At 39.3% G+C, this 12,456-nt stretch overlaps 1 protein-coding gene and 1 long non-coding RNA gene across 5 annotated transcripts in view; both read left to right on the top strand.

The window, feature by feature from the left end:
• The window catches only part of LOC139140254 (serine/threonine-protein phosphatase 6 regulatory ankyrin repeat subunit A-like), a 70,341-nt gene that overhangs the window by 45,938 nt on the left and 11,947 nt on the right, over nt 1-12,456 (top strand). Inside the window, exons 11-15 of one of the 4 annotated variants that reach the window (XM_070709372.1) lie at nt 1,070-1,093; nt 4,362-4,476; nt 7,650-7,732; nt 11,475-11,538; nt 11,828-12,037. In XM_070709372.1, coding sequence (XP_070565473.1) covers nt 1,070-1,093; nt 4,362-4,476; nt 7,650-7,732; nt 11,475-11,538; nt 11,828-12,037 — 496 coding nt within the window. Of the gene's footprint in view, nt 1-1,069; nt 1,094-4,361; nt 4,477-7,649; nt 7,733-11,444; nt 11,539-11,827; nt 12,038-12,456 lie in introns of all 4 variants that reach the window. The other 3 variants (XM_070709374.1, XM_070709373.1, XM_070709370.1) reach the window with 3 other exon arrangements.
• On the top strand, nt 4,495-6,564 carry LOC139140257 (uncharacterized). The gene is made up of 2 exons (XR_011553965.1): nt 4,495-5,910; nt 6,302-6,564. It is a non-coding gene; the product is annotated as an uncharacterized lncRNA (long non-coding RNA).

Here is a 12,456-nt window from a genome sequence, read left to right as displayed (position 1 = left end):
GCGCTTCGTACCAACGGTAGAGCAATTAACACCTTAAAACAATAGCGCACGTGTCGCGTTTCCAGACCGGTGGGTGGAGGGACGGTGTACAGAGAAAGGTTTAACAAGTTACATACTATCGCAGGTTCTTATTAAGACTCAGGAGTAAAAAAAAAATGAAAATGCCATTTTGTCATATGAAACCATGATTATGTACATGAATCAGTAGGGATTATTCTCCTGGCATACATGTAGAATTTTTTAAAAGTTGTAATGCAGTGCATCTCTTTGTAATGCGAAGATATAGTCTTCAAAAAAGCTGAGCAGATAATGACCTCAAAATGTTATGTAGATGGCAGTGCACTTCACGTTTCCTCCACATTTTCTCCCCATTTAATCCACTAACATTTAAAACTCTTTCAAAACCAATAGTTTTATTAATTTCAAACAATCAAAAATTGAAATTTAATTTTCACATCCCAAACATCAAAATACAATGGAATAGGCACTACCCAAACAATTTGGACTCTCAGTGTTTTGAATCAGGTCGGCTTTGGTAAGCTGCAAGTAAAATTATGGTAATGAAGGAGTTAATAAATAGCTATTGTGAAACCTGTAGGCTCCAATAAACTCAATGCATTCTGTATCCAATCTATGAGTTTGTGAAATAGTCATAGATTTAGGTAGAACCTCTGAATATCTTTGCTGTATCTGTATGGTGATGTAAGCTTGCAAATGTAAGCTTGCATGATAGCATACCCCACCCCTCTTCCTCCGGGAATGAAAGATTTTTGTGCAACCCAAGGTAATCCATGTCATCTTTTACTTTATTAGTGGTTATCTGCATGCTTAAAAACACAAACATATGATTAGTATACAAGACAGTACGGAAGCATGAACCCACCGAGGCATTACAACCCATATCCAGTACCTGCTTTGCTTGCTTCCAGTGATATGTTGCACTACTGCTTGCCCTGCATCCGTATTTTGCACCGCCTGCTCAGTTTCAGTGATTGTTGAATTTTCTTTCGTTTATTTGTATCATCCTGTTTCTGAAAAATGTCACTGTTTTGTCTCACTTACACTCCAGCGTTACAGTCAGTTTTCCGCCAGGGTGAGTAAAAACGTTACTGCCCGAAACATGCATGCTGAGCTGTCTTTCTTTTTTCGTTTTGACTTACAGCCCATGTTACCCTTTCCCCATATAATTGTCTGGTGCATCTGTCTATTCTCAAAGATATATAATGAAATTAAGTCAATTTCCCCTTCTGATAGAACTTTCAATTTCATGGCATAGAAGACTGAAACTTTGATATTTATGTCAAAAGACTTGGATAGAACCGGGCATATTCTATCTTACGCTGTGAGGTTCACCTAAGCTCACTCTCTGGTCCTATGAATATATCTCTGCCTTGCCATCTCTAACCCTTCACATTTCATGGACAGGGGTGTTATAAACACTGATATTCTTTCAACTTGCAACCTTTCTATATGAAATTCTTGTTCTCATTACCCACAGTAAAAAGTTCACATGATACAGGCCAGCAATGCTGTACAGTGTCCTTGTTGAATGTTCTTTTTGAGTACCAGTGATTTGGCTAGTAGCTTTTCTTTACTGTTGTCCTACCCCACTGTTCTTTTTTTCGTTAATGTCTACACTTCTGGTAGTTTATCCCGGTTATTAGTCCCCGCGGACGAAGTCCGGCGGGGACTTATAGATTGGGTCCCGTCCGTGTGTGTGTCCGTCCGTCCGTCCGTCATCAACAGTTTCTCAGACACTGCTGAACCAATTTTGTTCAAACTTGGCACAAAGGCAAAGCACTATGACCTACAGATGCACATCGATTTATTTTGCGATACGATCCAATATGGCCGCCAGACGGCCATTTTATTACAATTTTTTCATGTACAGAGCCATAACTCAGACATGTTTCATCCGATTTTATTCAAAGTTGGTACAAGGACATCGACCAATGTCATAGATATGCACGTCAATTTGTTTTGTGATACAATCCATTTTATTACGATTTTTTTCATGTACAGCGCCATAACTCAAACATGTTTCAACCGATTTTATTCAAAGTTGGTACAAGGACATTGACCAATATCATAGATATGCACGTCAATTTGTTTTGTGATATGATCCAATGTGGCTGCTGTGCAGCCATTTTGTTATGATTCTTTCGTGTACAGAGCCATAATTCAGGCATATCTCAACTGATTTTATCCAAAGTTGGTACAAGGACATTGACCTATGTCATACATAATGCACATTGATTTCTTTTGTGATACGATCCAATATGGCCGCCTTGTGGCCATTTTTTTTACGATTTTCCATGTCCTGAACCATAACTCAGACATGTATCAAGCAAATTTATTCAAAGTTGGTACAAGGATATTGACTTATAGTATACATATGTACTTTGATATAAATATGTACTTTGATTTGTTTCTCGATGTGGTCCGATATGGCCACATGGTGGCAATTTTGTTATGGTTTTTTTCATGTCCAGAGCCATAACTCTGGCAAGTCTCAACTGATTTTATTCAAAGTTTGTACCTGGACATTGACTTATGTCATACATATACATGTTGATTTTTTAAACAGTAAGATCAACTATCTCTGTGTGGCGGCGATTTTGTTACAATTTTCTCATGTACTGAGCCATAAGTCAGACATATTTTCACCAGTATCATTCAAAGTTGGTACAAGGACATTGACATATTTCATACATGCTCGTCAATTTGTTTCACATCATGTAGCAGTATCATGTCAATTATTGAAGTTTCATAATTAGGCTGATATGTCAAGAAATACTGCATCAAATTTCATGAAACTTTGTACAGATGTTAAGCTCACATTGCTTTAACAGTGAAAAAGACATTTATCAGTGTCATTTTAATTAATTTGTAATTGCATATGTAATGAACTTTCCTAATTAGAGTGATATATCCACAAATACAACGTCAAATTTGATGAAACTTGATACAGATGTTGATCTCATAGTGTTGTAAATACTGCATTAAACTTTATGAAATATGGTACTGGTGATAATCTTTTAGTGTTAGGATAGTATGAAAAAATGTTTTGCAACATCCTGTCAACTAATTCCCAGTTGACTCATTTAATGACCTTTAGGATAGTGGCCTACATTGGTTTTATGTTTTCATCACCATGGAACTCATTCTTGGCCATTGAGTGCCATCTGTATCAAAGTATTTTTATCACAGGACCTGTAATCAAAGTACCCATTAGCAAGCGGGGACTGTGTCATCAATGATGACTTGTTTATTATCATGGTTCTACATTCAGATAAGTTACAACATACAATATGTCTTGAAGCCAATACTTTCCCATCAGTGTATGGATCATGGGTGCATTTTTCTGATGGAATTTTAGGTTTTTGATCACAATTAACAAACACCTCCAAGTTCCCTGAAGTTTGTAGGGTATAAAAAGACCATTGAAACTGAAAAAGATGGGCTTTATGTTGAAGGGCAGTCGCTGTAACTTTTGGTGATTTTTTCGCTATTTTACTTTTCCTTGTAAATTGCAAGTTCTTGTTCTACTCCCCCAAACATTTTGAAATACACTCTGTATTCAGCTTGTCAACACAACACCTCTTGGTGTAAAAAGCACTGCCATTGTTATTGTTTACATCTGTGTTATAGTTCCAACTAGAACTCAGATCTCAACAAGAATGCAGTTTACACATGTACAGCCTGAGTTGACAAGCTGAATACTGTGTATCTCAATGCGCTTTTGGGTGTAGACCAAGAAACTGTTGTTAACATAAAAAAACTTTGTGAAAAAAATATAAAAAGTTACAGATACTGGGCCTTTAAACATGTATTCAGTGTTTTCTTTAGTTGAAGTTTAAAATGGCCTTTAAAACTGTTGCTGGACAGTATCGTTCAAGACAAGCGTTTTATCACTCTCTTAGAAAACTAATTCTGAAAAAAAATGTGCAAAATTTGTGTGAATTTAGAGGAGTGTTTTCGTGGAAGAAAGTAAACCCCAAATAGTAACCTCAAAATTACTTGGTTTTCAAAATGAATGTAAAGGGAGCGAATGAAATAAGAGGTATTCTCCTGAAAATGTGTCTGAGATGCATTGTGTTTTAATCGCTAGTTTCTCATTTGTCATGAACATTTAATATGAGTATTGTCACATTTGGTGAAAGTGATTTAAAAATGTGTAGGAATATTGTATACTTGAATATTTCAACATATATACCAAGAAAATCATTTAAAACTCTTTTTGTTTATAGCTTCCCATTTGGTTGAATTGCTGTCTCGATTCAATGGCGGTATTAATAGTCATTATTACGTTTGTTATGTGCAACAATCAAACTCACAACTTGACTGAATTTATTCACCAGGTGCCCACGTTGACATAGTAGATAAGAATGGAAACACGCCGCTGCATATCGCTTCAAGATACGGACATGAGTTGCTGATAGGGACCTTACTAAACAACGGAGCAAACCACAACAAGTAGGTAGTCACTTTGAATCATTTACACGCGCATTACACTTTATAGCACTCATCGAAATTATCCAGTTTACGATCGACTGCCGTAAAGTTACTTGAAGTCTCTGTAGATTATTGCGTGTGTGTAGACAGTATGTATGCACTCATCCATATGTCGCAAAAGCGGTAAGTCAGTAGTGTTTATTTATGGAAAATCAACAGCAATACTTTGTGCCTCTTGAGAACTCTTGGGACAACCTTCCCTGTGACAACAATTAGGTTTTCTTAAGGGGCCTGCCCACAGCCTTGTGAAGCAATTATACAGTACACCCTAGGATTACGTTAATTTGGAAGACTGTGAAGTGTTGGCCAGCTGTTCTTCAGTTTTGCCCTATAGTTTGGGCGTCGCACATTTTTTGCAAGGGCCTCTGAGTGAGAGTCATTGAGTAGCCCCAGGTTACCAAATTTCTGTAATTCTATAAAATAGATTTGTCAGAAAATAAATTTGATGAAAGCTTCCATTAGGGTGTATTCAGGGTTTTCGCTAAGCGCCGGCCACCGGCCAATTGGCCGGCTACTTGCACTGAACTGGCCGTCTACTTTTCCTCAAGCCATTACGATTATTTTGATTTTATACTCGTTCATGCCCATTGTAGGTAGATATTTGTCAATCCCTTGAGTAAAAAAGAGGTCAATTCGAAGTTGTTTCTCATGAAAAAATCGACGAACTTGCTGAGCAAATGGTCGTGACCGATCGAACATGGTCAAATATTCAGCGTTGCGTCACGTAACCTCAGTACGACGAAAGTACGTACGATGCTATGTACTCAACAGGACGCACGATGAGAAGGGGGCGTGACTATAGCGCATCCGGGACACACTTAGTAATTGTAATAATGACGTCAGCGTCACCAGTCACACTTTCCAAAAGGATTCCGTTATGGCGTCGTCGGCTAAGCGGACACGTCTTCAGGGAAGCTTGTGAAGTGGGGGTCCGCCAAAATGGCGGAAAATTGAAGATTTCTTTTAAAAGGTAAGCTTTAAGCTTCGTTTGGAAGTTATGGACCTCTTTAGAAAGAATTTAGACCCGAGTTTCACTAATTTTTGTCGAAATAATTCATCGTTGGTCAACTGTGTGCAACGTTCAAGACCAAACAATCGAGAGATGGACGTTCATGTACGTGGGTTCGTTCGCTACGTTTTGTCAATTTTGTTGTACCTGAATTTTTATTTTGAATGTAGACTGCTATGGAGTATTGTTTGTATTAAGATGACAAATTATTATTAATATGATTTCAGTCGACAAATAGCAATGCGCACAGTTTACGTCACAGGTTGAAATTTAACTGATGAGTGACGTCAGCGTACCCAGTTTCTGTGCGCCAGCTGATTGTAAACAACGGAGATTGATATTTCTTTTGTACAATTGTTTTTCAGGATAAGTTTTCAAATGACAGCGTAAGTAATAATACCTTTAAAATTCGGTGTGCCACGGTCTAATGGGATTGTTGTTTAAGTTGCACGTACCTAGTACTTAAATTTAAAACTGTAACACTGCTTTTTCTTTGTAATAACTTTACTTAAATCCTTACACTTGTCTTGCTGCCTATATTAACTCCCAAAGGTAACATACATGTTTTTTGTGTGCTGATTTTACCTTACTTAGTTTGCTTCGCCAATCACAGTTACACTTGCATCATTTTTTCCCACTGCCTATCAAAACTTTAAAGTAAATATGGGTAATTTGCTCCCTAGCTATTATTGTATGAGTAGACAAGTGGTGATCTTGATAATTATGTTAGCATTTCCAATGATTTGGATTCTTCATTTTCCTTTTTTTTTATCTCAGATGGGGCATCGAGTTGTGACAAAACCGTTCAGCCAGACACTGGCATTGCATCATCATCATGTGAAGCCTCCTCATCTACATCTTCAGTGCCAAAGGACATGCAGGCCATGGCTACTCGTACAAGTGATCTTGAATTTGATTAATCCTCTTTTTCCCCAAGTTGTAGTTATTTCCATGTTTTGTCTATGGAGCTTGGTAGAAAGAGGATTAAATTGTAACTGTAATAACATCATGCTACTAAATAAAAGGTTGAAACACTGAAATGAGTTGGTGTGAAGAATGATTAATAATGTGTTGGGTCAAAGGTCAACATGCCGTTCCCCCCCCCCCCACCCCCCGCCGCACGCAATTGGCCCCCTACTTTGCAGCTATGGCCTTCTACTTCAAATTTTAGTGAAACCCCTGGTATTCAATATGTACTCAACAAGTGTGCAGTCTTCACCAAACCTGTGTGCACAATTCTGAAAAAGGAGGGCCACAAACTGTCTCATGTTTTGTGGTAAATTTGCATAGAAAATAGTCTGATGAAACACAAAACCTGATTGGCAATATATGTATCCATCTGTAGCTCCCACTTTGCTGTAATCTAATATACAATGAACAAATTACAGGGCATTGAGATGATAATGTGATTACCTTTTTATTGACTTCTTAATTACTGCAGGTTGTGGGCTCGTTACTTTCTGGCCAGGTCAAGCTGCAGGACAACAGTTGACTGAACTAAAACAACCATTGTTTGCTACAGTTTGCACGTTAAAAATTTGACTATACCGGTATCACATTCATTTTGTCGCTCCAGGGTTCCCAAAGATTTTCCTATTCAAGATAGATGACATGCATAGCGAATGCAGTGAATATTCCCTACTGTCTACACACACGCAAAACTTCTATCAGCAATAGCTTTAGATATATTCCATTGTTTTTTTTGTTCCCTATTAAAATGGTAAATACATTTTCTTGTTCTATTGTAAAATAATATATATAACAGCCTACTGTTCAACTTGTCAACACAACGTGTAGGTGTATAATGTCCAAGGTTTATTGTTGACAACTGAATTGTTGTCAAGACTAGAATTCGTTATCAACAACAGCACTGCACATTGTATACTGTGTGCTTTGTTTACAAAGCCACCATCTACTATACTGTGTGCTTTGTTTACAAAGCCACCATCTACTTTATTTCAATGTACTTTAGGGGTAAAAGAAGATAATTTACTTGTTTACCAGAGCAAAATTAGTGTAAAAATTATCCAAAGTTACAGTTATTGTGCTTTTGAATAGTAAATGCTACTATCACAAAAGTTGACAGATGATGTAATTTTTCCGTTCTCTTTTTTGATCTTTTCAGGAGAGGTGTGAATGGAATGCTGCCTCTACATTTAGCAAGTCTAAGTGGATATGTGGACTGCTGTAAGAAGCTACTAGAATGTGGTGAGTAAAGGTGTTCTGTGTCAGTGATATGTACTGGATATCCATAAGATTTTATGGACTGATTGTCAAGTGTTGTTGCATGCAGATCAAAATTGTGATGTGTCTCTGACAATAGGCCAATCAATAGCTTCCCAGAGGCCAACAAACTTGAAAGGGTTTGTTTCTTGTGCATTAATCTAGTTCATTGGAAGTAGATAGGTTGGATTGTCATGGTGGGTAAATGGGTTGAGGTAAGGTACCAACCGATTGTAGGTCATGTGGAGATTGGATTTTGTTAATGTCTTGATTGTGAACTTGCTACATAGGAGGTTTTTGTATGAATTGCGGTAGATATTTAAGAAGGGTGTTAATTACAGACCTGGTTGTTTTCAGCGCACAGTGTGTGGTATGGTAGTCAATTAGTGCTGTTTGGTATAAAACCAATATATGCTGGTGCTTATATTGGCTTTATTGGAAGAGTTGAAATGGGTATTTGGGTGTGTCATGTAAGGGTTCATCAGTAGTTCAACTACTGGTGTGCCCATACCGTGAAAGGGTTGAAACGGGTATCTGTAGAAGTGTGTGGGTGGCTTGATTATATGTGGGTTTATCATCTATTCATGGATATTTGTATGTGCACATGTTCAACATATGTAACATTCACCATTGTAGCAGTGTTTCCTCAGCCCATTTGCCCAATCACATCATGTGAATGAGATCTGCCCCAGCTAAACTGACAGCTTCAACTTACATGATACAGCTGTCTTGCTGGCAATTATCCATCAGCACAAAGCTATTAAAGTATTTTGTTCACTCTTTGCGCTATTAGGACGTTCATTTGCATGTTGCTCTTCAATCGATCCTGCAAAAGATTTCCATCAACTTATTTAGTCCCCATGGTCCCCCAAGTCCGGGGAATTACAGTTGAGTTCTGTGCGTGCGTTCACCTATCCATTCATGCAGATATCTCAGACATGTCCTGGTCTCTTTCTTTTAAACTTGGTACCAGGATAATATACGATGGTTAGATATGCATGTTGATTGGTTTTGATCCAATATGGCCACCAGGCTGCCATTTTGTTTCTATTTTCTCATGTCTACAGTCATTATGCACATTTGCCTTGACTGGGACAACACACTATGACTGGCACATGTGTGCCAAATTATTTTGTGATTCAATCCAATATGGGGGCCACATTGCCACTTTGTCCTGATATTTTTCATGTCCAAGGCTGTTACTCAAACATTCCTTTACCAATTTCTTCTCAACTTAGCACAAGGATAACACACTATGACTTACATATGCATGTAAAATTATTTTGTGATGCAATCCAATGTGCAGGAGAATTTCTCGAAATTTTGTTATGAATCTTTCAGAATCTGTACACGAATCTGAATCCATTTTCGTAAATTAATGAGACTCATAATGTAAGCCCACATGTCTACCCTTGTGCTTTAATACCATCATTTGTTAGTCCCCGTGTATGAAATCCAAGGGGACGAATTGATTGTACTCTGTTAGTCTGTCTATCTATGCATCCATCAGTCTGTCAATGCAGATATCCCAAACATGCCCAGATCAATTTCTTTCAAACTTTGCACAAGGATAATAACACACTATGGCAAACATATGCAAGTCAATTTGTTTTTCGATACTACAAATACTTGTTATCAAACATTCAATGAGGCCATAACAGTGAATGAATTGTTTGGCAAAAGGGTCTTCTGGTTTGGCAAGTAAATTTTGATCTCGTCTAGCATAAGTCATCTCGATGTTTTTTAAACTCAGAGGAAACACTGATTAACCCTTTTCCTGCCGAGCGTCCTTGTCCGTTATTCTCCCAAGTCAGTAGAAAACCGCCCCATAATATGTGCCTGCAAAAGATTGGCTCTCCTGCATGTTATCCTGCCAGGCATTTTGGCAGAAATCGCCCATTTTCAGGGTAGTTTTAGCCGTACTTATACGTGTTAGACTTCGATAATTTCTACATGCCCGTAGACAGGGGAAGGAGCTCAAGGGTTGCTGCAGAAAAAAATTGAGGTCACCGGCTTTGTTTGCCTCTGGGAGTGCGTCATTTTATTGCCGTTTCATGTTTATTTTTTCGGAAATAAACTCCTTCAGTATTACGCACGTCCGCTAGGCACAAACATCACCTCACTCGTCTGTTAGTCAGAGACCCTGAGGGTCGTGCTAGGGGTGCAGAAGCACCGTCAAACCTGTCCTGTTTCCCCAGGGTAGGGTCATTGAATACGTACCTTAAACGACTTGGCAGTGTAGCACAAAAACTACGTTTTGCCGTTGTATTAACGACATGGCTGAGCCATTGAAGCACAGCTCCACGTAGTTTAGCCAGCTCAGTTGGGAGTTGGCTTACGAGTGTTACCATTCATTACTGACTTAATCGAGTGGTCCTCAGTCAGGTACGGGTTTGTACCGACATGGCTTGGGCTGCAGCTAACCAGTGATAACCAGTCACTACACCCAAGTCTTCAGTTCACTTTTGCGATGCACAGGTGCAACGCAATATGCTTCCATTGTTCTAGCCATCGACGTGTCCACATGCCTGGCAGCCATATTGTACTGCTAGCTGGTTTGCATAACAAAAGCAGTCCCTGCTAACTGCAGGCGGTATCCCCGTAGCATATTGACCTTATGTCACCTTTTGAATTCTCTGTACGCAAACAGCGTACGTAGTTACTAATGCGTCGGCAAGAGGATACGTTTGCCTGCAAACCAAAGCCAATACTTCGGACGATGGAATAAATAAAAAATCCAAAGCTACGTCCATTGAATGGCACGGCCAAGGCGGTGAAGGACGTTGCCTGGCTTGAACTTGCAGAGCTGAAGCCCAGCTTAGTACGTCGGACACCAGTTTTGTAATGGTATTTCCGAGTCGTTCATATCCGTTCCATCGGAGAACAAGTCGAGCCGTCCCGTCAAAAATACGTTCTCATTTTCAGTCACGCACAACTGAATAAGTGACTTTCGTCTCGCACCATCGTCATATCTGCCAAGTCGTTTGCAAGAGGTAGCCTTCTAGATTAGCATTGCCGAGTTGGTCAAGTTCGGCAGCAATCTCTATAGTGCCAGGCAGCCAAGTAAGTCCAACTCCGCCAGAAAACGTCACCATGCTATCCTGCCAAGTCCGCTAAAAAGCGGTAAAAAAAAACCAGCCCCCCTCGGGTGTGGGGGACTGGCGGACAGGTTTCTGCACCTTTCCCTGTCTATCGACTCCCTGCGAACCCATTTCGAGGGGAAAAGGCGTTCCTTGTCAGAAAACCTCTCCTCGGATGACCCCTAAACGCACAGGGGATAGCAAAACGTAGTGCCGTCGACTTGGCAGGAAAGGGGGTACCCAAAAAGGGCCCGATTTCCACCGGGTTGGGAGAATAACGGTCACCAGTGCTTAGATTCTGGCTACACCGAATTTCAAGCGGATTTTCACCGACTTGGCAGGAAAAGGGTTAAAGTAATGCGTTAAGACCATACTCTGTACATTTGCTGCTGTAAAACATGACTGTTTAATGCTTAGCTTATGTCATCAGCCCTTGCTTTCTGCCTTAACTGTGCTTTATAAAGTTTGATTATGCGTAACTGTGATTTCACCCAACACTGATTTTACCCAACTGTGATCACTGATATCATTCGTGTGCTGTGTCTTCAAAGTAAACAACAACAAAACAATGAGTTTCTGTTCTCTCACTTATTAACAACCTTATTGTTACAATTAAGGTTACTCTCAGTATTGTAACCACGTTACAGGTTATGAGATGGACGCAACGGATGACAGCGGCAGGACATGCCTACATGCTGCAGCTTGCGGCGGGTAAGCAGCAAAATTATATGTATAATCTGTGTAAACTGCATTGTTATCATTGCTAAGTTAATTCTAGTTGGGACTAGAATTCAAATATAAACAATAACTGACTGTATTTTACACCACGTCATATAGACACTGTGTTGATGAGCTAAATATTGGGTGTTTCAACGTGCTCTGGGGAGTAAAACTAGAACTTGCAATTGACATAGAAAATGAAATGCAAAAAAATATCATTAAAGTTTACAGCCACTGGCCCTTTAAAAGTCTTTAAAATCTGTTTTTATTTTCTGAACAGTAATGTTGAGTGCCTAGACCTGTTGATGAGTAGCAGTGCTGATTTCACAGTGACTGATAATTTTGGAAGGACACCTTTACATTATGCAGCTGGCAATGTTCATTACCAGTGTGTACTGTCACTGGTTGCCGTGGGAGCCAATGTCAACCAGACAGACAGCAGGGAGTGTACACCTCTGCACTATGCTGCGGCTGCGGATTCTGATGCCAAGTAAGTGATTCCTCCACCGTCTACTTGTTGTTGTGTCCCAAGCATTTTGCCAGACAGATGTTCAGCTTTCTGAGCTATTTTTGTGCTTTTTTCTCTGGTTGAACGCTGAGCAATGAGCTGTTTAAGGCAAGAGTAGGAACTTTTTGCAATTTTCTTAAATAAACCATATATCTATACATGTAGTGCAGAATCTGTGCCTGTGGACACCTATTGGGACACATTCTCTATGAACCCTTTGAACTCTGACCTCCCAGACATCATGCATTGATTTACATCACAGCAGGGAGCAAAATTGTAAAGGACAGGTTTTAAATCAAAGATACAAATGGAACAGAATGTCTCATTTGTAATTTAAGGACCCATCTCTTCTAAGTTAACTTATACTACTTGAAAGGATGTCCTCGATAGAGATGCTTTAC

Source organism: Ptychodera flava, chromosome 9 (assembly GCF_041260155.1).
Source record: "Ptychodera flava strain L36383 chromosome 9, AS_Pfla_20210202, whole genome shotgun sequence".
Classification (NCBI taxonomy): Eukaryota; Metazoa; Hemichordata; class Enteropneusta; family Ptychoderidae; genus Ptychodera; species Ptychodera flava.
The sequence above is the reverse complement of the archived record's forward strand: the minus strand, read 5'-3'. Positions and strand labels throughout refer to the sequence as shown.